Genomic DNA, 26466 nt, shown 5'->3' with positions numbered 1-26466 from the left:
TGTAAGTAAGTAATTTTTTGCCTTCACTGATGCTCATTGATAAGGCGGCACTGATAGGCTTAACTGGTGGGCACTGATGAGGTGGCACTTATGGGCACTGATGAGGAGGCACTAAGATGCCGCACTTATGGGCACTGATAGGTGGCACTGAGCACTGATAGGCAGCACTGATGGGCACTGTTAGGTGGCACTGTTGGGCACTGATAGTTGGCAGTGGCGGGCACTGATAGGCGGCACTGGTGGGCACGGATAGGCGGCATGGATAGGCAGTACAGATGAGCACTGATGAGCATTGATGAGTGCCACTGATGGGCGACACTGATGGGTATTGATGGACAGCAGCGATGGGCATTGATGGGCAGCACTGATAGGAGGCACTAATTAAATAAAAAAAATAGTAAATGCACATTTTTTTTCCTGCAAAAAGGAGTGAGAAATCCTGGACAAAATGAGGGTTTGTGAATGATAGTCATTACGGGTTTGCAGGGGAATAAGAGATAAGAGTACTTTACTGCTTCCTAGTCCAGAAGAGTAAATTTCATAATAGGAGCATGTGCAACTCTTTTATGCTTACGCCACTCCTGAATTGCTTTTTTTTGCAATTCATATTGTATCCTTGAATTCAGTCTTATAATGGGTTAATATATGCAGACCTTTTCTGTTTGACTGGTCATGAAACAATAGTTTTGCATGCAGTACGAAAGTAATTTGAACTCCAGTACCAGCAGCAGCTTTGAATTAAAAAAAAAATGTTTTAAACCTACCACTATGCAGTACCACCCCAAGGTAAGTGATCTTTGCTTTCCTTGAATCAGAAAAGTGTATCAATGGTCAACATTTAAAATCACGTATTCATTTCCACATTATGTCGCAATTATTTCTACCGTACTATTAAAATGTTACTAAATCCACAACAGTTTGATCCTGTATTCTCTGATCCTCCCTTTCTTCCACAGTCCCCAATCTGTCTCCTGATCGTACAGAGCCTTGGGGGCACTCTGCACATGCTCAGTTTGGTGTGTAGTACTAGAGAGTGTTTTTTTTTTTTTTTTTTTTTTTTTTTGGGAGGGTGCATGTGATCAGCACTGTCCAGACAGAGGGTCAGGGGTCATGCGGCCTCATAGGACAGTCAGAGGAGAATGAAAAATCAGACAGATAGAAGTCACAAGACTGCTATATACTGCTGATGAGAAAATGTATTTAGTATTTGCATTCCCATGTTCTGTGTACTGTGGGAGACCAGATATAAAATCCCAGTGGTAAGATGTGACAAGCTCATAGAGACTTATCCAAAGCAACTTGGAGCTTTGATAGCTACAAAAGGTGGCTCTACAAAGTATTGACTTTAGGGGGGTGAATAGTTGTTCACGTTGACTTTCTCTGTTATTTTGTCCTATTTGTTGTTTGCTTCACAGTAAAAAAAATCTTCAAAGTTGTGGGCATGTTCTGTAAATTAAATGATGCAAATCCTCAAACCCAAAAAGGCCTGGCGGGGGCTGGGGGGTTAATACTTTTGCAAGGCACTGTATATTTACTACATAATTGCACAGCACTAGCTTGTACATAGTTAGGTTAGACCCAAGCCTTAAAGTTAAATTTTTGGGGCCATACTCCTCTATTTTCTTTCATATCAAAAATAGCAAGCTGCAGTGGCATTAGAAGCAGATGAGTAGAGCATAGCATCTAGTTTTAGAAGTTGTGCTATTGGCATTCTCATGGAGATATAGAAATTTGATGACTAAAGCCAGCCATAGATGATGCAATTCCCTTTCCTGCAAGCACAGGTGTCAGGTAAGGAAAAAGACAAAAGGGTGCTTCTAAGTGCACTATTTAACAGTTTTAATGGTATACAATGGTTAAAAACACTTACAAGATCCTGAGTTGAACAGGCATGTCAGTAAAATTATGGATTGGGGAAAAGAGCCAGCCAGCAGCTGTAGAAAGTGGAGGGAACCAAGGAGGCAAGATGGCTGCCTGACTTCCAGAACCATGTTGGAACACACGGACTGGATGTGACGTCAAGCGGGGAGCAGTAACGTGTTTCAGAGCATTCCTTCACCTCGCCAGACCTAATAGATCAACTTTGGTATGATCAGCCTGCCCATACATGATTCGAATCTTGGCTGGTCCCTGCTGAACTGGCCGAGATTCGAACCAACTATGGACAGCTTTAGCCTACCAGTCTCCAATCAATACAGAGAAATCAGTTTTGCATAGACTAAGCCTTTAACAAATTATAACAAAAAAACACACTTCAAAAAAACAAATGGTGTAATTTTTGTTGCATTGTTGTTTGATTTGATGGGGGTTCCTTTACTTGGTGGTTATCCTATATAAGAAATATCCATGAAGACAGTTCTCAATGTCCAGCGTCTATAGTTGGAACACTGATAAAGTCACAAATAAGCTTTCATCTTGTTTCCTGAAACAGGTAAATCCACCTTATTACGTTCCCTTGGTTGAATTGGTTCCCCACCCACAGACGGATCCTGTCACAGTGGAGAAGACATATCATCTGATGAAGAAAATTGGTCAGTCTCCTGTGAAATTAATGAAAGAAACGGACGGGTTTGTGTTGAATCGGCTCCAGTATGCAGTGATTAGCGAGGCATGGAGACTTGTTGAGGTACATTATGTGCACTGTCATCTGTTTTTTTCACTTGTTAATTTATTTGTGTAACATGATGTAAGACTTGTGTTGGTTTTATACAGTTGTGCTCATAAGTTTACATACCCTGGCAGAATTTATGATTTCTTGTCCATATTTCAGAGAATATGAATGATAACACAAAAACATTTTTCACTCATGGGTAGTGTTTGGCTGAAGCCATTTATTATCAATCAGATGTGTTTACTCTTTTTAAATCATAATGGCAACAGAAACTACCCAAATGACCCCGATCAAAAGTTTACATACCCTGGGGATTTTGGCATGATAACATGCACACAAGTTGACACAAAGGGTTTTGAATGGCTATTAAAGGTAACCATCCTCACCGGAGATCTGTTTGCTTATAATTAGTGTGTGTGTGTGTGTGTATGTATAAAAGGTCAATGTGTTTCTGGACTCCTGACAGACCCTTGCATCTTTCATCTAGTGCTGCACTGACATTTCTGGATTCTGAGTCATGGGGAAAGCAAAATAATTGTCAAAGGATCTGTGGGAAAAGGTAATTGAACTGTAAAAAAAAAGGAAGGGGATATAAAAAGATATACAAGGAATTGAGAATGACAATCAGCAGTGTTCAGACTCTATACAAGAAGTGGAAAAAGAGGGGTTCTGTTGAAACCAAAACACGGCCTGGTAGACAAACTAACATTTCAGCCACAACTGCCAGGAAAATTGTTCGGGATGCAAAGAAAAACCCACAAGTAACTTCAGGTGAAATACAGGACTCTCTGAAAACATGTGGTATGGCTGTTTCAAGATGCACAATAAAGGAGGCACTTGAAGAGAGATGGGCTGCAAAGTTGAGTCACCAGAAAGCCATTACTACGCAAATGCCACAAAGTATTCCACTTAAAATATGCCAGACAGCGCAGAGACAAGCCTCAAACCTTCTGGCACAAAGTCATTTGGAGTGATGAGACCAAAATTTAGCTTTTTGGCCACAACCATAAATGCTACATTTGGAGAAGAGTCAACAAGGCTGAAGATGAAAGGTAGGGAGGTGGATCGCTGATATTTTGGGGATGTGTGAGCTACAAAGGCACAGAAAATTTGGTCAAAATTGTTGGCAAGATGAATGCAGTATGTTATCAAAAAATACAGGAGGACCATTTGCATTCATCAGCCAGGAAGCTGCTCATGGGACGTACTTGGACATTCCAACAATGATCCAAAACACAAGGCCAAGTTGACCTGTCGTTGGCTACAGCAGAATAAAGTGAAGGTTCTGGGGTGGCCATCTCAGTCTCCTGACCTCAATATCATTGAGCCACTCTGGGGAGATCTAAAACATGTAGTTCATGCAAGACAGCCCAAGAATTTACATGTACTGGAGACTTTTTGCTAACCGGAATGGGCAGCTTTACCAGCTGAGATGATAAAGAGCCTCATCCACAAAAGACTTCAAGCTGTCATTGATGTTAAAGAGGGCAATACACGGTATTAAGAACTGGATATGTAAACTTTTGATCAGGGTCATTTGGGTAGTTTCTGTTGCCATTATGATTTAAAAAGAGTAAACACAGTTGATTGATAATAAATGGCTTCAGCCAAACACTATCCATGAGTGAAAGAAAAGTTTTGTGTGTTATCATTCATATTTCTGAAAAATGGGTATGTAAAAACTTATGAGCACAACTGTATGTCTGCAGGTGAAGTCAGTGCCATGTTGCCTGCTGTTGTATGGGTGGAATTTTACTGTAAATACAGCAGAGCATTTATACAGCAAAAGAAAACACCTTTGAGCATTTATCAGTGAATACTTTTTTTTTTTCTTACTCATGTTATTCTTTCTCTGTATCTCTGGGCTGGATTCACACTTCAGTGCTTTGCGGTGCCCTGCATTAAAATAGTGCATGCACCGAGTGTCAATGTACCACAGTAGTGGGAATGCAACCTAGTAAAATGCATTTAGGTTTTAAATCACTGATTTTGCGGTAGTAATCATGTGACCATATATTAACAGTAACTTTTTAGTTTTTTATAGTATAGCACAGACTTTGAAAAAAATCTTCATAAATCTTGGAGCCAGCAATAATGCACCATCTTTCATAAAACAGTACACGTAAACTACTAAAAGTTCTTTATTATTATTGTAGCATTTACCCCCACAGGAGCTGCTTGATATAATGGGTTTCTGTTCTGCCATTGCTCTGTAAACTCATGATACACATGGTTATATAAATCGAAGGCTGCACACAGCTGTATAACTTTAGTTTGCTACCATACTTTATTGGCACACAGGAAATAGGCCAAAGGCAGCTTGATGATGAATAAAGTAAGTGTGTTATTGCAGGACAAGCGAAAAGCAATCCACAGAACAATAAAAAAAGTAAATGAACATGTGTCACGTACCTGGTATGAGAGCCCAGAATGCAGGGAGCGGCTTCTCGTAAGCCTCTGGCTCGAGAACCCCTGAAGGTGGGAACAGGGATTCAAGAGTTCAGAGGGCACAAGTGCCTGGCTGGTGTAAGGCAGATCCGGATCGACAGCAACAGGCACAGGTAGAAGACTGGAACAGCGGATGGCAGTCAGCAGGTGGCAGCAGGCACTGGCAGTCAGACCAGAACAGCAGATGGTAGTCAGCAGATGGCAGCAGGCCCCGCGGGTAACCGTGCGCCCGTTCGTGACCCCGCGCACTCGCGTGCGCCCGTTCGTACCATCGCGCACCCTCGTGCGCCCGTTCGTACCAACACGCACCCGCGTGCGTCCGTTCACGTTAACGCGCACCCAAGGATACCGACAAGTTCTCAGCAAAGGAATCCTGCGGGCAGATCTCCCATGTGCGATCGGATCACCAGGACGGCCATGACATTGCCCCCCACCCCCAAGGGGCAGCCTCCGGATGCCCAACTGTGCCATCTTACCCGGATGGGACCTTTTAAAGGCAAGGATTAGTCTTCTCGCATGGATGTTGGATTCCGGTTCCCATGAATTTTCCTGAGGCCCATATCCCTTCCATTTAACCAGAAATTGAGTCTGGTTACGTCTCTTCCTACAGTCTAAAATGGATTCAACCTCGTATTCGATTTCTCCATCGATAATCACGGGTTCCGGAGGGCTGGCATTTCGGTTGGCAAAAGAATCCAGAACTGCGGGCTTGAGTAGAGATACATGGAAAACTGGGTGGATCCGAAATGATTCTGGAAGCTTCAGTTCGAATACCACACTATTCAACTTCCTCACAATCGGAAAGGGACCCACAAATTTTGGGCCCAGTTTCTTAGACGGGAAGGCCAGCTTTAGATTCAAGGTGGACAACCAAACCTGATCCCCGACCTTGAGATCCAGTTCTCCCCTTCTCTTCCTATCAAACACTTCCTTATTGTATTCCTGTGTTTTGGTCAAAGTCTCTTGCAGAAGCTTATTGTTTGTCTTGAAGAAGTTGAGGTTCTCCTGCACAGCCGGTACCGGACATTCGGGGAGATTGTTAGATAGGAATAGTGGGTGAAAGCCGAAATTCGCAAAAAACGGGGATTGCTTGGTGGCAGAATGAACAGAGTTGTTGTAAGCAAATTCAGCCAAGGGCAGAAGCGAGGCCCAGTCATTTTGAGAAAATGAAGAAAAGCAACGCAGATACTGCTCCAGCGTCTGATTCGTCCTTTCAGTCTGGCCCTTGGTCTGGGGATGATAGGCCGAGGAGAAGCAGAGTTCAATTTTCAGGGCCCCGCAGAGCGCTCTCCAGAACCTAGAGGTGAACTGCACCCCCCTATCTGATGTGATATTAGCGGGGATGCCGTGGAGCCTCACAATCTCCCTAATGAAAGTCTTGGCAGTCTCTGTGGCCGAAGGAGTGCCCCTCATGGGCAAAAAGTGAGCCATTTTGGAGAGCCTATCTACCACCACGAAGATTGTAGAATAATCCTCTGAAGGCGGTAACTCGACGATAAAGTCCATGGAGATCATCCTCCATGGTCTATCGGGGACGGGTAACGGCTTCAGCAGACCCCAGGCTCTCGACTTACTGCCTTTGCTCCGAATGCAAGTGGTGCATGCCTTCACATATTCCCTGCAATCTTTCTTCATCTGTGGCCACCAGAAGGTACGTTGAAGCAACTCCATGGTCTTATGTACCCAAAAATGGCCAGCCAACAAATGGTCGTGACAGGAGCTCAGAACCAAGATTCGCACTTCCTGAGGAATAAAGATCTTATCCTTGTACCAAAGGAGATCATCTCTGGATAATAGCGGAATGTCAGGTGGAAGGACAGTACCTATGGAGGCCTGCTTAATTTGAGACAGTAAGTCTCCCTGGAGCAAAAGGAAGTTTCCTGCGGAGAGGATGGTATCCGGAGTCGAAGGACTTTCTGGTTCACTATACATGCGGGACAGGGCGTCAGGTTTGGTGTTCTTAGATCCTGGACGGTAGGTAATATGGAACGAAAATCTAGAGAAGAAGAGCGCCCACCTGGCCTGTCGTGGTTTCAGTCTCTTAGCAGACTTAGGATATTCTAAATTCTTATGGTTGGTATAAACCAGGATCGGGTGGGTGGCGCCCTCAAGAAGATAGCGCCATTCCTCGAGTGCCACCTTAATTGCCAGTAGCTCATGATCACCAACATCGTAATTCCTTTCCGCCTCAGATAGCTTGCGAGAGAAGAAGGCGACCGGGTGCAGAAGAGACTTAGGCCCCTGTCTCTGGGAAAGCACCGCCCCGACCGCTATTTCTGAAGCATCCACCTCTAAGATATATGGCAGAGTTTAGTCGGGGTGCTTAAGGACTGAGGCTGATACAAACAAGTCTTTCAGGGTTTTAAAGGCCTCCTGCGCCTTGGAGGTCCATTGGAACCTTTGACCTTGTTTGGTCAATCCGGTGATGGGGGAAATGATAGAGGAAAACCCCTTAATGAATTTCCTGTAGAAATTAGCGAATCCTACAAATCGTTGGACCCCCTTCTTGTCAGAAGGAGCAGGCCAGTCCTGGATAGCAGAAATTTTCTGAGGGTCCATCTCAATCCGTTCCACTGAGATGATCAGACCGAGGAACTGGATGCTTCGTTGCTCGAAGACGCACTTTTCAGGCTTGGCATACAGACCGTGAAGACGGAGACGAGCTAAGACATTCCTTACATGTTCTTGGTGTTCAGCTAAAGTGGAGGAAAAAATCAGGATATCGTCAAGATAGATTATTACAAACAGGTCAAGGTAGTCTCTAAAAATATCGTTTACAAAGTGTTGGAATGTGGCAGGGGTGTTGCACAAACCAAAAGGCATAACTAAATATTCAAAGTGCCCGAAACGAGTGCAGAAAGCAGTCTTCCATTCGTCACCCCTCCGAATACGGACGCGGTTGTAGGCACCCCAGAGATCCAATTTGGAGAATACTTCAGCTGATCCTAGTCTCTGAAATAGTTCGGGCACTAATGGCAGGGGGTAACAGTTTTTAATAGTGACCTTGTTAAGTGCCCGATAGTCCACACATGGGCGTAGGGAATGGTCTTTTTTTTCAACAAAAAAGATCCCTGCACCCGCCGGGGAGGTGGAAGGTCGGATGAATCCCTTCTCCAGGTTGTCGTCCAGATAGGATCTCAGGGTACCCAATTCTGTTTCAGATAAAGGAAAAATTCTTCCGAAAGGAATCTCTGCCCCAGGAAGCAATTCTATTGGACAGTCGTATGGCCTATGTGGAGGTAAGGTTTCAGTGCCGTTCTTACTAAATATGTCCAAAAAGTCATGATAGTCCTTGGGTACAGCTTGTCGGATCTCAGCGTCCGTTTCCAAGCAGAGTAGGGAAGAAGAGTCTTTGTTGTCAACCGGAAAACAATGCCGAAGACAGTAGGCTGAAGGGAACTCAATTCTTCCTGTGGTCCAATTGATGCGTGGGTTGTGAGCCCTCAACCAAGGCATGCCTATTATGACAGGGAACAAAGGAGACTTAATGACATCTAGGCACAAAAGCTCCTGGTGAGCCCCAGAAATGATAGCGGACAGCGGGGAAGTCTCCTGAGTCACTAGTCCAGACTTAAGGGTCGAGCCATCGGCCAGATATACTGAAAGTCCTTTCACCCTAGGCCGAAGAGGAATGTTGTTCTTGAGGGCAAAGGACAAATCCACAAAGCCACTACAAGCCCCGGAATCAATAATTGCGTTGGTTTGAATAGTCCTTCCTGGAAGCTGCAAAAGAATAGGAACAGCCAGATGAGAGGTGTTGACAAAACGGGTGAGGAAGCAGGAGGGATGAAAAGGCACTTACGCAATTTAGCAGGGCAAGTGCAAACAAAATGTCCCGGTTCTCCGCAGTAAAGACAAAGGTTGCCGGCCCAGCGGCGTTGGCGTTCCTCAGGTGTCAGAGATGGTCGGAGCAACCCCAGCTGCATGGGTTCCGAAGAATCCGGTGCGGCCGTAGCAGGAGCAGAAGGGGCCGAATGGGTGGAGCTTGGCACGCGTGGCATCATCCAGACGGGACGAGAGGTTGTGGAGGAACGCTCCTGGCGACGCTCTCTTAGGCGTCTGTCGATTTGAACAGAAAGGTCTATGAGGGCTTCCAGAGTCTCAGGGGTACCCACTCGGGCCAGTTCATCTTTCAAAGACTCTGAAAGGCCCATACGAACCTGGTATCGTAGAGCTGCGTTATTCCAGTCCGTGTCGGAGCTCCAGCGTCTAAACTCCGACACATAATCCTCCACAGGCCTGCGACCTTGTTGTAGAGCATGTAAAGCTGCCTCTGCGGTAGCAGCAAGCTGAGGGTCCTCATACAACCGTGACATCGCCAGGAAAAAGGCATTCAGGGTATCCAGAGATGGATCCTTCCGTTCCAAGAGACTGTGGGCCCAGGCCTGAGGTTCGTCTGTCAACAGGGAAATGACAAATCCTACTTTAGTTGCCTCGAGAGAGAAGGTCCTTGGTTGCAAGGCAAAAAAGAGTTCGCAGGAATTACGAAAAGCTCTGAATTTATTCCGGTTGCCAGAGAATTGTTCCGGAGTAGGGACCCTAGGTTCGGGCGGCATCATCACCACCGACGGTGGAGCAGAGGATCTGGAGACGGCTGGCGTAGTAGCAGATAGGGCCTGGACTTGTTCCTCCAGTCGGCCGTAACCTTCCTGCAGGTTCTTCACCGGTTGGGTAAGACCAGCAAGGTGGCGGCAGAGCTCGTCCATAGGGGAGGCTCCCTGCGTGGGCTCGGACATGGCTGTTCAGTACTGTCACGTACCTGGTATGAGAGCCCAGAATGCAGGGAGCGGCTTCTCGTAAGCCTCTGGCTCAAGAACCCCTGAAGGTGGGAACAGGCATTCAAGAGTTCAGAGGGCACAAGTGCCTGGCTGGTGTAAGGCAGATCCGGATCGACAGCAACAGGCACAGGTAGAAGACTGGAACAGCGGATGGCAGTCAGCAGGTGGCAGCAGGCACTGGCAGTCAGACCGGAACAGTAGATGGTAGTCAGCAGATGGCAGCAGGCACTGGCAATCAGACCGGAACAGCGGATGGCGGTCAGCAGATGGCAGCAGGCACTGGCAATCAGACCGGAACAGCAGATGGTAGTAAGCTGGTGGCAGCAGGCACTGGCGATCAGACCGGAACAGCAGATGGTAGTCAGCAGGGTCGGGTACAAGCCGGGTCGGTAACAGGCGGGCAACAACGGTACACAGGAAGAGACAGAGACGTGGTCAGACAGGCAAGAGGTCAGTGGCAGGCAGCAAGCGAACGTAGTCAGGAACAGGCCGGGTAACAGGAATCAAAAGGCAGCAGATAGCAGATAACAGAATCACCGGACACGCTGTAGACTGGACAGCAAGGAGGAACAGAGGCAGAGTCCTTAAGTAGCCCTAGCGGCGCCAAAACGGTCGTACGGCGAGTCTGCGTGCCCCCGCGGGTAACCGCGTGCCCGTTCGCACCATCGCGCACCCGCGTGCGCCCGTTCGTACCAACGCGCACCCGTGTGCGTCCGTTCGCGTTAACGCGCACCCAAGGATACCGACAAGTTCTCAGCTAAGGAATCCTGCGGGCAGATCTCCCATGTGCGATCGGATCACCAGGACGGCCATGACAACATGGTTGAATGTTAGATTAACTGATAGGAATACTAGCCTCAACTGTGTCAATTGACTTAAACCGCAATAAGGCTAAATCACATTAAACTGGTGTACACAGCATTTATAAGAGCAACATCTACCATGAAAAAGCTTGAACGGTACAAAGAAAGTGTTTACTCTAACTATTGGCAACAAGTATTAAAAAAATGTCTGAGCGAACTCTACATATACACCACTAAGGCTCGGTTCACACAGGGGCGACCCGTCAGGCGACTTAGCTGCCTGACAAGTCGCGTCCTGCTCTATGCAATGGAACTGTTCTAATCAGAGCGACTCAAGTCGCTCCGACTTAGAAAAAGGTTCCTGTACGACTTTTGGGGCGACTTGCATTGACTTCTATACAGAAGTCATTTCACAAGCCGCCGCTAAAGTCGGATCCCGGTCGCCTGAGGCAGTCACGCTGCAAGTTGTGCTGCCTCAGTGTGAACGGGCTCTAAGAATTAGTGGGTGAACAAATTCTTGAGAAGGGTACCCCTGGGGATGGCTGTTAAGTACCTGGTGTCTGATTATCAAATTTAAGCTGGTTAATATTGGGGCCCCTGTGTACGGTGGTGCATGTGTTACTGTCTCTTTAAATTGCATGTAGTGGATGACTGTTTCTACTGACATTAACTGCAGGCAGTAAGGGGATAAACATAGTTGGTTCTGTTCACCACTCCTGGTACCCAACGGATCTGGTACAGAACACTTGGTGGTCTGTTGTCCCCGGTGATTCGGTCCTCATGACCAGGTCCCCACAAGACTCTGTTCTCACGGTTCTTTCTGGTTTAGTCTCTCTGAATGTGGGCACAGACAGGTAGGAGCAGCAGGTCTGTACCCTGCAGTACAAGAGGCCTTCAGTGGCTCAATCCTCAGTCTCTAGGGACACAGCAGTGTCCTCTGCCCCCTGGTGGCCTCTGCCATCCCCCCACTGTACATACATACTGGTAAGGGGAAAACTTCCAATGGGGACACATGTTTTAGTGTGTCAGGTCATCTGAGTACAGGTGACAGATGCACCCCGTAGATCAGGCGTGCACCGCAAGGTAGTGGACCCTACGGCTGACTGCTGCCGAAGGAGTTCCAAGTGATTTAGCAGAGCAGGTATTCTGGAGCACCAACACAGATCACACTGGGAGCTAGAGCATGCGATTTCCAAGGGGGCAGAAGCTAAGAGCTAGCGGGTGCTCACCAGAGGATCCTAGTGGTGGGGATGGATTTAGCTGCAGTCTGGCTGAAGGTTGCAACACCCAGGGCCTCCCAGCTCACGGTAGACTACAGAAATGTAGAGAGGAAGCAGCAGACTGCAACAACAAAGGATCGTCAGGAGGCCAAAGGTCGGGGCAACAAGCAGGTAAGGATAGTCAAGGAACACGCCAATATTGATCTGCAGGGCTGGCTTGCAAAATGTAGTGTTGCGTGATAGGGCCTGGGGTGGAACCATGCTTTGAGGAGGGATTACTTAAGCAGCCAGGTCAAGGGAAGCTGGTCTCTTAAGCTGAACAAATGGAGATGTAAGCTGACAGACAAACATTACTGTGGATCAATGACATAGTGTTTCTAGAAGTGTAAGTACATTTTCTCATTGGGATAAAGAATGTAAAAAAAAAAAAAAAAACTATAACCTTCTCTGGCTTTACATACAGTTGAACAATCACCCAAAGCATTTTGTGGCTAGTTCAAGTGAAGTATTTTGTGTGCATTGCAGTGTGTTGCCATTGACTTTCAATGCCACCCCAATACACATAAACCAGTAAACAAATGCGCCTGATTTCAGGTTTGATGTGTGGACATGTAACTGATCCAAAACACGGCGGCAAGGCTGATAACAGGAAAAAAACCCTGGGAATCCATTTCTCCTTCACTGAGGAGCTTACATTGGCTAACCGTAAAAAATCGGATCACGTTCAAGACCCTTTGCCTCACCCACAAATGCGTGCATAGAGAAGCTACGCAATACCTAATGGAGAAAATAAATCATTACACACCAAACCGCAGTCTTCGATCAGCCAACAAAAACCTCCTCCTCGTGCCCAAAGCCCGGTATAAATCCAAGGGAGATCGGAGATTCGCTGTCCAAGGGCCTCAGCTATGGAATGCTCTACCAATCAACATCCGCCTGGAAGAAAATCACCTGGCTTTTAGGAAAAAACTCAAGACCTTCCTCTTTTAGCAGATGATCAAAGCTCGCCAGAGCGCCTAGAGGCGATTCAGTTCGCATTGTGCGCTATACAAGTATTTCATTCATTCATTCATTGATGGCCAGCTGAAAATGCATGGGGAAGTACTAGGTGTGAATGGGCCCTGAAGGATACTTCTGTAAATGAAAGCTCCAGTATACCTTCCCTCACTAAAGGAGAGCCAGGAACATACATGGCAGGGGCCAGCACAGAGGCGGGTGGAGACAAAGAGGTGCAGGCACTAGAAAAGAGTAGATGGGTAACTGGACGGTTAGAGGGGAAAGTGCCAAGGGGGCCAATCCTGGGCTGGAACATCCCAACAAGTACTCTCTATTGAGTGACATTAGTGAAACCAGCCAGGGACTAGCACTGCTGGAGCGAAGGGACTCCCCTCCCTGCCAGGGGAAGAACTCCTCCAGTGAAAGTGGGGGGGAAGTGAAGGGAAAGGAAAGACAGATTCTGTTAGTAGGGAACTTAATTCTTAGAATGACAGAGGGGGCAATCTGTGACAAAGACCTGAGGTGCCAAACTGTATGCTGTCTACCAGGTGCTCGGGTTTGGCACATCACGGATCTGGTGGACAGATTACTGGGAGGGGCTGAGGAAGACCCGGCTGTCATGGTGCACGTTAACACCAATGACAAAGTCAGAGGCAGATGGAGTATCCTAAAGAACGATTTTAGAGACTTAGGAGCTTAATTGAGGAAAAGGACCTCCAAGGTAGTATTCTCAGAAATACTACCGGTACCTCAAACCACATCAGAAAGACAGAGGGAGATTAGGGAAGTAAACAAGTAGCTGAGGAGCTGGTGTAGTAAGGAGGGGTTTGGGTTCCTGGAGAACTGGGCCGACTTCTTAGTCGGTCACCGGTTCTATAGAAGAGACGGACTGCACCTAAATGAGGAGGGTGCAGATCTGCTGGGAGTAAAGATGGCCGAAAAGTTAGAGGGGCTTTTGAACTAGGCGACGGGGGAGGGTCCAGAGGTAGAGATAGCGTGGAGAACATTACAGAGGGTAGTATTGTACCAAGGTTAGTATAGTAACAAGTCCTATTTGCAATCTCGGAACACCCAATAAGAGGATAGTATGAAACCGGTCTAAACTGTGGCATGTTCACAATGCCAGGAGCCTGGCGGATAAGATGGGAGAACTAGAGATACTGTTGTACGAGGAGGATTTTCGATTTTGTGGGAATTTCAGAGACTTGGTTCACAGCTCTCATGATTAGCTGGCAACCATTCAAGGGTATTCCCTTTATCGCAGGGATAAATAGGGTAAAAAAGGGGGAGGGTTATGCCTGTGTATCAAGAATAATGTACAAGTGAATGTGAGAGATGAAATCACTAAGGGAGCTAGGGAGGAGGTGAAATCCTTATGGGTAAAGCTCCAAAGGGATGAAACTAAAGTGAAAATAATACCGGGAGTATGCTACAAGCCCCCTGACCTGAGGGAGGAGGGGGAGACAGGCCTCCTATCACAATTTGAATTAGCATCAAGAATGGGAAGTGTCATCATAATAGGGGATTTTAATTATCCAGACATAGACTGGGCGGAAGGAACCGCCAGTTCCTAGATGTCTTAGGCCGCGTACACACGGGTGGACTGTTCGCCCAACTTTGTTCGTCAAACAGTTTCGGCAAACAGTCCGCTCAAAATTAGCATGGACGGACATGGCCACACACGGCACTTTTTGAGCGGACTGTTTCAGCGAACTGTTTGCCAAACAGTTCGCTCAACTTTTGAAATGAACGGACTCGCCCACGTAAGGCGGAGGCAAGTCCGCCCATTTCGAGCGCGTGTACAGGTAGGGGGGGCCCGCGAAGGAGACGTCGCGGGCTCCGCCGCCTGGAATGGACTTAAAGGGGAACCCCAACGGCGAAAAAAATCGGCGTGGGGGTCCCCCCAAGTCCACAACAGACCCTTGTCCGAGCACGCTACCCGGCCGGCCAGGAAAGGGGGGCGAGCGAGCGCGCCCCCCCTCCTGAGCCGTACCAGGCCGCGTGCCCTCAACATGGGGGGTGCCTTGGGGAAGGGGGGGCCGCGCGGCCCCCCCACCCCAAAGCACCTTGTCCCCATGTTGATGAGGACAAGGGCCTCTTCCCGACAACCCTGGCCGTTGGTTGTCGGGGTCTGCGGGCGGGGGGCTTATCGGAATCCGGGAGTCCCCTTTAATAAGGGGGCCCCCGGATACCGGCCCCCCACCCTATGTGAATGAGTATGGGGTACAATGTACCCCTACCCATTCACCTGTAAAATAAAAGTACCCAAAAAAAAAAACACAACACACGAGAAAAAATATTTTATTGCACAGCTCCGGGGGTCTTCTCGCCGGACTCCTCCGCTATCTTCGTGTAGCTCTTTTACTAGCGGAGGAGTCCGGCTTTCTTCCTCCCCGCCGCCGGCCTCTTCTCCCGACTTCGGGGGTCTTGTCCCCCTCTTCGGTTCTTCTGCCGGGCCACCGCGCCTTCTTGTAGCTCTTTTGCAGGCGGTGGCCCGGTCTTCTGTCGCCGCTGCCTTCCGTTCTTCTGTCGCCGCCTTCGGTTCTTCTGCCGGGCCACCGCGCCTTCTTGTAGCTCTTTTACAGGCGGTGGCCCGGTCTTCTGTCGCCGCTGTCGCCGCCGCCTTCCGTTCTTGTTCTTCTTCTTGTTCTTCTTCTTCTTCTCCAGGAGATGTTGACACGTCGCTCTCTCCGGCCGGAATGCCAGAGCCGCGCTGTGCGGTCACTTATATAGTGACAATGGGGCGGTGTCACATGGTATATGTCACATGGGTTGGTCACATGGTGACCCCGCCCCCTTACGATGTCATAGTCCCCATGTGACATCAACCCATGTGACATCAACCCATGTGACATATACCATGTGACACCGCCCCATTGTCACTATATAAGTGGCAGCGCAGGGCGGCTCTGGCATTCCGGCCGGAGAGAGCGTCGTGTCAACATCTCCTGGAGAAGAAGAAGAAGAACAAGAAGAAGAACAAGAACGGAAGGCGGCGACAGCGACAGCGGCGACAGAAGACCGGGCCACCGCCTGTAAAAGAGCTACAAGAAGGCGCGGTGGCCCGGCAGAAGAACCGAAGAGGGGGACAAGACCCCCGAAGTCGGGAGAAGAGGCCGGCGGCGGGGAGGAAGAAAGCCGGACTCCTCCGCTAGTAAAAGAGCTACAAGAAGATAGCGGAGGAGTCCGGCGAGAAGACCCCCGAAGACGGAAGACCCCCGGAGCTGTGCAATAAAATATTTTTTCTCGTGTGTTGTGTTTTTTTTTTTTTTGGGTACTTTTATTTTACAGGTGAATGGGTAGGGGTACATTGTACCCCATACTCATTCACATAGGGTGGGGGGCCGGTATCCGGGGGCCCCCTTAAAGGGGGCTCCCGGATTCCGATAAGCCCCCCGCCCGCAGACCCCGACAACCAACGGCCAGGGTTGTCGGGAAGAGGCCCTTGTCCTCATCAACATGGGGACAAGGTGCTTTGGGGTGGGGGGGCCGCGCGGCCCCCCCTTCCCCAAGGCACCCCCCATGTTGAGGGCACGCGGCCTGGTACGGCTCAGGAGGGGGGCGCGCTCGCTCGCCCCCCTTTCCTGGCCGGCCGGGTAGCGTGCTCGGACAAGGGTCTGTTGTGGACTTGGGGGGACCCCCACGCCGATTTTTTTCGGCGTTGGGGTTCCCCTTTAAGTCCATTCCAGGCGGCGGAGCCCGCGACGTCTACGTCGCGGGCCCCGCCTACCTTCACACGCGCTCGAAATGGGTGGACTTTCCTCCGAGCGGGAACAGTTTGCTCATTTCGAAAGTGGCCTACACACGGGCGGACTGTTCGCTCAAACAAGGTTTCAGCGGACAGTTTTTCGGAATTTCCGAAAGACTTTGTCCGTCCAACTGTCCGCTGAAACTGTCCGCTGAAAGCCCACACACGAGCGGACTGTCCGCCCAAACACTGTTCAGCGGACAAGGTTGGGCGAACAGTCCGCCCGTGTGTACGCGGCCTCACAAGACAATTTCATGGGTCAGATGGTAGATGCACCAACTAGAAACAGAAACCTTACTAGACCTATCTATTAACATTCTATGAGGAGGTGAGCTGCCATCTAGATAAGGGAAGGATGGAGTAAACAGTTCAATCTCTGTATTTGCAGACGATACTAAGCTAAGCAGGGCAATAACTTCTCCGCAAGATGTGGAAACCTTGCAAGATCTCAAAAAAATTATGGGGTGGGTAACTACATGGCAAATTATGTTTAATATGGAGAAATGTAAAATACATTTGGGTGGCAAAAATATGAATGCAATCTACTCACTGGGAGGAGAACCTCTGGGAGAATCGAGAATGGAAAAGGACATGGGGGTCCTAGTAGATGATAGGCTCAGCAATGGCATACAATGCCAAGCTGTTGCTAACAAAGCAAACAGAATATTGGCATGCATTAAAAAGGGCATTAACTTGAGATAAAGCGATAATGCTCCCACTCTCCAGCCTCACCTGGAGTATGCTGTCCGTTCTGGCCTCCAGTCCTCAGGAAGGATGTACTGGAAATGGAGCGAGTACAGAGAAGAGCAACAAAGCTAATAAAGGGACCAGAGGACATTAAATATGAAGAAAGGTTACGAGAACTGAACTTATTCTCCCTGGAGAAGAGACTCTTGAGAGGGGATATGATTTTAATTTACAAATACCATACTGGTGACCTCACAATAGGAATAAAACGTTTCCGTGGAAGGGAGTTTAATAAGACAAGTGGCCACTAATTAAGATTAGAAGAAAAGAGGTGTAACCTTAGACTGCATATAGGGTTCTTTACTGTAAGAGTGGCAACAATGTGGAATTCCCTTCCACAGGCTGTGGTCTCAGCGGGGGCATTGATAGTATCAAAAAACTATTAAATACAGTGCCTTGCAAAAGTATTCGGCCCCCTTGAACTTTTCAACCTTGTGCCACATTTCAGGCTTCAAACATAAAGATATAACATTTTTATTTTTTGTGAAGAATCACCAACAAGTGGGACACAATTGTGAAGTGGAACGAAATCTATTGGATTTTTGAAACTTTTTTAACTAATAAAAAAATGAAAAGTGGGGCGTGCAAAATTAATCGGCCCCCTTGCGTTAATACTTTGTAGAGCCACCTTTTGCTGCGATTACAGCTGCAAGTCACTTGGGGTATGTCTCTATCAGTTTTGCACATCGAGAGACTGAAATTCTTGCCCATTCTTCCTTGCAAAACAGCTAGAGCTCAGTGAGGTTGGATGGAGAGCGTTTTTGAACAGCAGTTTTCAGCTCTTTCCACAGATTCTCGATTGGATTCAGGTCTGGACTTTGACTTGGCCATTCTAACACCTGGATACGTTTATTTGTGAACCATTCCTTTGTAGATTTTGCTGTATGTTTGGGATCATTGTCTTGTTGGAAGATAAATCTCCGTCCCAGTTTCAGGTCTTTTGCAGACTCCAACAGGTTTTCATCCAGAATGGTCCTGTATTTGGCTGCATCCATCTTCCCCTCAATTTTAACCATCTTCCCTGTCCCTGCTGAAGAAAAGCAGGCCCAAACCATGATGCTGCCACCACCATGTTTGACAGTGGGGATGGTGTGTTGAGGGTGATGAGCTGTGTTGCTTTTACGCCAAACATATCGTTTTGCATTGTGGGCAAAAAGTTCGATTTTTGGTTTCATCTGACCAGAGCACCTTCTTCCACATGTTAGGTGTGTCTCCCAGGTGGCTTGTGGCAAACTTTAGACGAGACTTTTTATGGATATCTTTGAGAAATGGCTTTCTTCTTGCCACTCTTCCATAAAGGCCAGATTTGTGCAGTGTACGACTGATTGTTGTCCTATGGACAGACTCTCCCACCTCAGCTGTAGTTCTCTGCAGTTTATCCAGAGTGATCATGGGCCTCTTGGCTGCATCTCTGATCAGTCTTCTCCTTGTCTGAGCTTAAAGTTTAGAGGGATGGCCAGGTCTTGGTAGATTTGCAGTGGTCTGATACTCCTTCCATTTCAAAATGATTGCTTGCACAGTGCTCCTTGGGATGTTTAAAGCTTGGGAAATCTTTTTGTATCCAAATCCAGCTTTAAACTTCTCCACAACAGTATTATGGACCTGCCTGGTGTGTTCCTTGGTCTTCATGATGCTCTCTGCGCTTTCAACAGAACCCTGAGACTATCACAGAGCAGGTGCATTTTTACAGAGACTTGATTACACACAGGTGGATTCTATTTATCACCATTAGTCATTTAGGACAACATTGGATCATTCAGAGATCCTCGCTGAACTCCTGGAGTGAGTTTGCTGCACTGAAAGTAAAGGGGCCGAATAATTTTGCACGCACCACTTTTCAGTTTTTTATTTGCTAAAAAAGTTAAAAATATCCAATAGTTTTCGTTCCACTTCACAATTGTGTCCCACTTGTTGGTGATTCTTCACAAAAAATTAAAATTGTATATCTATGTTTGAAGCCTGAAATGTGGCAAAAGGTTGAAAAGTTCAAGGGGGCCGAATACTTTCGCAAGGCACTGTAAGCACCTGAACAACCACAACATACAGGGATATACAATGTAATACTGACATATAATCACACACATAGGTTGGATTTATGTCTTTTTTTCAACCTCACCTACTATGTAACTATATGTAACTGTCTTAATGGGAAAAAATATATATGTGTTAGTCTAGGCCTCAGACCAGACTGCAGTAAATTCTCGCTGCCTTGGCCTATGCATGCTAAGCTAAGCCTTCTGGGTACTGCAGGTAGCACTCAGCAGCGAATCAAGCACTTTCTGAACTCCAACCTCCTGAGCTATGTACTTTTTATTCTCTTAGCAAAAAGTCCATTTGAAAAAACAAAGCAAAAGGGTAAACTGTATGTGTTATAATTTTGTGTACCGCAAGCTTATTTGGCATTGTTTTTGAAACCCTAAAAAAACGTGTTTCTTAAGCCTAGGTCACACTATCAGTTCCCCCCACCCCCCGCCAGAATACTCCGGTCGGCCATTGGATGATGGCACTAATCGTGAACCAGTCAGCTGCTGATTTTCCAGCATGCTCGTCTGACTTCTGTTTGACTGTCTTCCATACACACAGGCCGAATGTGAGTGGGTTTTTATTGAATCGGCCGATGTCGCCTGGCATTCGACCTGTGTGTGCTAGACTTTAATAGATCTGTATCAAATTCAGTTCATGATAATCCATGTGTCTAAAAAATTTACTGTGAGATCTTATTTTGAGTCCTGATGGACTTTTGTTAGCAAGCCTCTATTGTAAGCACAACCCTATTGTCATCATCAGTTAACTCATTTTTATAAGGAACTCAGACACACACCATTTAAACTACCATTGTGAAAGAGAAAAAAAAATCTAACTTGGAATGAACTGTTAAAAACTTCAATGATTGTATCTTTCCTTTTTTTTATACCCTAGAGCAGGCATAAGAAATTAGCGGACCTCCAGCTGTTGCACAACTACAAGTCCCATCATGCCTCTGGGTGTCATATTTGTGGCTGTCGGTCTTGCTATGCCTCAGGGGACTTGTAGTTCTGCAGCTGGAGGTCCGTTAATTTCATGTGCCTGTCCTAGAGACTCATAGGATTTAACACTGTTTTTTAAAATTAGTTTACTTCAGTAATTTTCTTGCCTAACTTTTTGTCACCTGGTCTGGGTTGCACGTTGGTAAATACTTTTGATTATGATCACATTATGTATTTAATGAATTAACTAGGATCACTTTACGTGCTTGTGACAATTTAAAGGCCTTTGACCTTGTGTGGCTCATAATACTAGCCTTTCATAAAAGCCAGTATAATCACCTAGGTATAGCAGTAGCCTTGTTGGACAGGACTCGGGACAACCAATGTGATAGATAACCAGTTGTTATTAAAATCAGGTCAGACATAGATAGAATGGTATTAAAACTCAGGCGGAGCATGAAGCCGAATGTTATTCAACTTGGAAAGATTAACGGCAGCAGCTGGATAGTGCAGAACAGTGTGGAGCTGAGCATCTTCTGGCTAACTTGAGACTGTGCAGCACATTTACCAAGACACAAAGTACTGTATTTTTCGGCGTATAACACGCACAGGTGTATAACTCACACCTTCACTATAAGAGGGAAGTTTCAGGAAAAAATTTTAATTTTAAATAAGGAACTGTGAAGCAAAAAAAAGGGTCAGTGCCCATCAATGCAGCCTCCCCATTGTGAAGAATGCAACCTTCCCATTGCCATGAATGCAGCCTCACAAGTGCCACGAATGCAGCCTCACAAGTGCCACGAATGCAGCCTCCCCATTGGCACGAATTCAGCCTCACAAGTGCCATGAATGCAGCCTCCCCATTGCTATGAATGCAGCTCCTTCATTGCCATGAATGCAACTTTCCCATTGCCATGAATGCAGCCTCCCCAGTACCATTAATGCAGCTTCACAGGGGCCATGAATGCAGCCTCCCCAGTGCCATGAATGCAGCCTCCCCAGTGCCATGAATGCAGCCTCCCCAGTGCCATGAATGCAGCCTCCCCAGTGCCATGAATGCAGCCTCCCCAGTGCCATGAATGCAGCCTCCCCAGTGCCATGAATGCAACCTCCCCAGTGCCATGCATGCAGCCCCCCCATTGCCATGAATGCAGCCCCCCCCCATTGCCATGAATGCAGCCCCCCCATTGCCATGAATGCAGCCCCCCCCATTGCCTTGAATGCAGCCCCCCCCCCATTGCCATGAATGCAGCCCCCCCATTGCCATGAATGCAGCCCCCCCCCCCCATTGCCATGAATGCAGCCCCCCCCCCCATTGCCATGTATGCAGCCTAACCATTGCCATTAGTGCAGCCTGATCCATGCCCATCTGCAGCCTTGGATGGGACAGGGAGGAATGTAGCCTCCCCATAGCCATGAATGCAGCCTCCCCATGTGCCATGGATGCAGCCTCCCATATGCCATGGATGCAGCCTCCCATATGCCATGGATGCAGCCTCCCCATGTGCCATGGATGCAGCCTCCCATATGCCATGGATGCAGCCTCCCATATGCCATGGATGCAGCCTCCCCATGTGCCATGGATGCAGCCTCCCCATGTGCCATGAATGCAGCCTCCCCATGTGCCATGGATGCAGCCTCCCCATGTGCCATGGATGCAGCCTCCCCATGTGCCATGAATGCAGCCTCCCCATGTGCCATGAATGCAGCCTCCCCATGTGCCATGAATGCAGCCTCCCCATGTGCCATGAATGCAGCCTCCCCAGCTGCTGATGTTCTGCATATGCTGGTGGTGGTGGGAGGCGTGGAGGCATTCTCCGCCTACCAAGAGCTGCTACAGCTCAGTCTGGAATCTGGGCTGCGGGGACAGCAGCATCACTGCTTCTAAACCCATACATTGCCAGACGGGGGACAGAGTATTCTTTCTATTTCCTGGACAAGCTTGTGCACACTCACTCTGCGCCCTCCTGCACCCCGATCTCCAGTGCCCTTCTGAAAGAAGCCGGAGCCCAGCTAATGCTGCTGACACTGTGCAGCGTGGGAGTTGAGCTGAACTGTGAAAAGTTTGTGAAGATAAGCTGATTAATGTCGGGACACAGGACGGATTTTCTTGCAGGACATGAGACACTGGAGGAGTCAAAACAGCAGGCGAGTGTGTGTATTGGGGCTGCTAACTTTGCAGTCTCTCCCCCATAGCTGACACAAATCTCTCAAGCAGGCAGACATCACTGTAAAAGCATCCCCCATCAGTCTCTGTCCACATACTGTGAACTTCATTTTTGACCCTTCCATTTAACCCTGTATTATCCAAAATGTATACAATGAAAAGTATAAACTCACCACAGAAACTAATAATAATCCTCAATAAACAGCAGAGCTCAGTGTTCACAGCTATCTGCATGCTAGCACTGTTGTATGAACACTTATTAATTTAGAGAATCATTTCTGTTTATGGAGTATTTTTTTTTTGCGTTTTACTTACAGGCTCAGGTCACACATACAGGTATGACCAAACATGGGCATATTTTTCACGCATCATGTGTAAGGAATCCCAATCTTTCCAATAGTATGCCTTACCTGCAAACAACTAAAAGTATGTCCACCATGTCAGTGCCAGTGTCCACGTCATGGCAATACATGGGCATTGCCATGATGTGGATCCTGGACTGCAACTATAGACTATAGAATACACCCTTGTGTATAAAAGGGAACTTTGCTTAACAGGCCAAAAGCTGTGTAAGAGGCCCCAAAATTTTTGATGGCCGCCCTGTGCAAGGCCGATCCTGGGTGGGTGCTGAGGCAGAGGGGGGATGCGGTCCGGCCCAAGTACCACACTGGGGGGTGTCAGGCCAGCATCGCCCACTGTGACAGCTTATATTTGAATCACTGGGTGCCCACCGTCAAACAAGTCCCGGCTCCTTTGATAGACAACACACTTGTCTAATGCCGGGACATGTGCTGTCTATAATAGGTAGGAGCCAATTCAGGAGGCAGGACTGGTATGACAGCAGGATGGCAGTGATTCAAATTAAAGCTGTCACAGCAGGCAACACCAGCCTGTGTGATGGCCTGGTCAGCTTACACTGGTGAGGCTGCATTGCTGGGCACTGGTGAGGCTGCATTGCTGGGCACTGGTGAGGCTGCATTGCTGGGCACTGGTGAGGCTGTATTACTGAGCACTGGTGAGGCTGCATTGCTGGGCACTGGTCAGGCTGCATAGATGGGCACAGCTGAGCCATGCATTCTTTATGTAGTGCACTCCTGAGCCATGCTTTCTCTAAGTAGCGCACTCCTGAGCCATGCATTCTTTCTGAAAAGCACTCCTAAGCCATGCATTCTTTCTGTAGCGCATTTCTGAGCCATACATTCTTTCTGTAGCACATTCCTGAGCCATGCATTCTTTCTGTAGCACATTCCTGAGCCATGCATTCTTTCTGTAGCACATTCCTGAGCCATGCATTCTTTCTGTAGCGCATTCCTGAGCCATGCCTTCTTTCTGTAGCGCACTCCTGAGCCATGCATTCTTTCTGTAGCGCACTCCTGAGCCATGCATTCTTTCTGTAGCGCATTCCTGAGCCGTGCATTCTTTCTGTAGCGCACTCCTGAGCCGTGCATTCTTTCTGTAGCGCACTCCTGAGCCATGCATTCTTTATGTAGCGCACTCCTGAGCCATGCATTCTTTATGTAGCGCACTCCTGAGCCATGCATTCTTTATGTAGCGCAATCCTGACCATGCATTCTGTATGTAGCGCACCCCTGAGCCATGCATTCTTTATGTATGTTTACAGCATTTACTTAACTATAAAGCTTCCTATCCGTGTGAAGTTGACAGTTTATATATTTTTTTATGTATCTGGCACTCTCAATTTCTTTGAAAGCATTTTTTTTTACACACTATCCCCAAAAGGTTGCCCCTGGATTACAGCAACCCTCATCTTGTGCTGCTTCATACTATTTTTAGCACTCTGCCATCAAAACCGGAGTTAATGTAATCAAACCCACACATCCTGGAACCCCACATCTGCCATCAACCTCCCCCGCGAATGCGCCCCCCCCCCCCCTCGGGCTGCCAAGTCTAAAATGCCCTGGCCTATTTTTTGCCCCAGTCCGGGCCTGCTCACAAGGGCCATGAGTGCAGCCTCACCATTGCCATGAGTGCAGCCTCACCATTGCCATGTGTGCAGCCTCACCATTGCCATGAGTGCAGCCTCACCATTGCCATGAGTGCAGCCTCACCATTGCCATGAGTGCAGCCTCCCCATTGCCATGAGTGCAGCCTCCCCATTGCCATGAGTGCAGCCTCCCCATTGCCATGAGTGCAGCCTCCCCATTGCCATGAGTGCAGCCTCCCCATTGCCATGAGTGCAGCCTCCCCATTGCCATGAATGCAGCCTCCCCATTGCCATGAATGCAGCCTCCCCATTGCCATGAATGCAGCCTCCCCATTGCCATGAATGCAACCTCACAAGTGCCATGAATGCAGCCTCACCATTGCAATCATTGCAGCCTCATCCATGCCCATTTGCAGCCTCCGAGGGGACAGGAAAGGGGGCGGGACAAGTGGCGAAAGATTACTTGAGAACAGTGAGAATATACTGTTTACATGGCAGCCTCTTTAATAAAAAGTCCCACTTCCTATGATAGACAGAACAGTTGTCCAATGCCAGCCCAGGAGACGGAACTTCCTATTACAGAGGCTGCCGAGTAAACAGGAGATTCTCACTGTATGTATTCTGTAAAAATACAATGAAATTTTAATTTTTTAGTAGAGTGAGGAAGGAATATACTAGGATGTTACTGTTGTTGGCGTTCCCATGAAGGACTTCTGACATAAACTTTTTTTACTGTTCTGTATCTTTCTTTTTCTATATACAGGTTTGCATTTGCTACCTTTTAATAACATAACCTTTAATAATCCCTGTGTATCAGGGCTATGACTATCATCCCTGCTTAATGACTACTAAGGTATGCGTAGTTAGTTTTGTACAGAGCAACTTTTTTTTACCCAGACAGACCTGACCCATACAGAAGCTTGCAGTGGGAGAGAGCAGCAGTAAAGTGGGCTCTGTGCAATACTCCTAAAGAATACCTGAACTGAAGCAATACTGACTTACCATGCCTTGTTCTGTACTATCTCTGTGTGGAGGCCATCTTCAAAAAGGCAGAACTTTGCTTTCTCATGCCTGAGCTGCCCCCTGAAAACTGGTGATCTGAAGACTGTTGGATTTAAACTTGAACTGAATTATTTGCTCTTTGATGGCAAAATCTACTGTATAGGCAAAAGAGAGGGACAGCGATGGGAACAGCGTGTGTTCACACATACGACAATCTTTTTTTGGGGTGGTGGGAGCAGACACTTGTATTTACGAAAAGCCTGGAGTCCTCTACATCTCACATCCTAATACAAGCACGCCTTATAGATGACCTCTTCATCTTATGGCAGGGACCCAAGGAAAAATTTGAGGGGTTTGTGTAACATCTAAATATGAATGACATAGGGATGTTTTTCACTAGTAAAATACAGAGAAAAGGTGGAGAAAAATATAAAGGAAAGTAATTAGTTCAGAGTAGAGGTAAAGAAAGTGAGGTAAGAATGTTAGAATAGATATGGACTAGATATGCGTTGTGTCAATAGTCACCTCTTAAGCCTAAAATGTATGCTCCTAAATGAGCATGGTGTACATCAAAATAATATATAAGTGATCTTAGCTGGGATATATCTAGATGCTTATAAAATAAACCCAATACATATACAAAAAATATCTGGTAACAACAACTATAAATGTGCAAAAATCTCAATAAAAGTGCCAAGTGAAAATGTGCAAATATAAAACCACACAAATATAACACTAAGAAAAAATAGCAGCAAATGAACATGAACTGATATTCTATTCAGTGTATTTCATTGTGCAAACACTGCAAGCAGCAAACAAATTGAATAAAGTGCTAGTGCTATGAATGATTGTATAGCTCAAACAAACAGTCCATGAAACTGAACGTGCAAATTCTGCCAGTGTAAGCTTCAGCAATATTTCAAAACTCAAGTGTTGGTGCTGTCATAGATCATGCAAACACAGGGGTGCGGTAATCATTTCTTCCCTCCGTCCAGTAAGTGAGTGGGTGTGCCCTTACCTCACAGCTGTAAGGCT

General features: G+C 47.3%; 1 protein-coding gene across 3 annotated transcripts in view; it reads left to right on the top strand.

Moving 5' to 3' along the window:
• Window positions 1–26466, top strand: part of CRYL1 (crystallin lambda 1) — a 211959-nt gene that overhangs the window by 160931 nt on the left and 24562 nt on the right. For all 3 annotated transcript variants that reach the window (XM_077484005.1, XM_077484006.1, XM_077484004.1), the window contains exon 6: window positions 2432–2626. In XM_077484005.1, coding sequence (XP_077340131.1) covers window positions 2432–2626 — 195 coding nt within the window. The remainder of the gene's footprint in view (window positions 1–2431; window positions 2627–26466) is intronic.

This window comes from Lithobates pipiens, unplaced genomic scaffold (genome assembly GCF_037356315.1).
Source record: "Lithobates pipiens isolate NorthernLeopardFrog02 unplaced genomic scaffold, aLitPip1_a1.2 Scaffold_16, whole genome shotgun sequence".
Lineage (NCBI taxonomy): Eukaryota > Metazoa > Chordata > Amphibia > Anura > Ranidae > Lithobates > Lithobates pipiens.
This window is presented reverse-complemented; position numbering and strand designations above follow the sequence as displayed.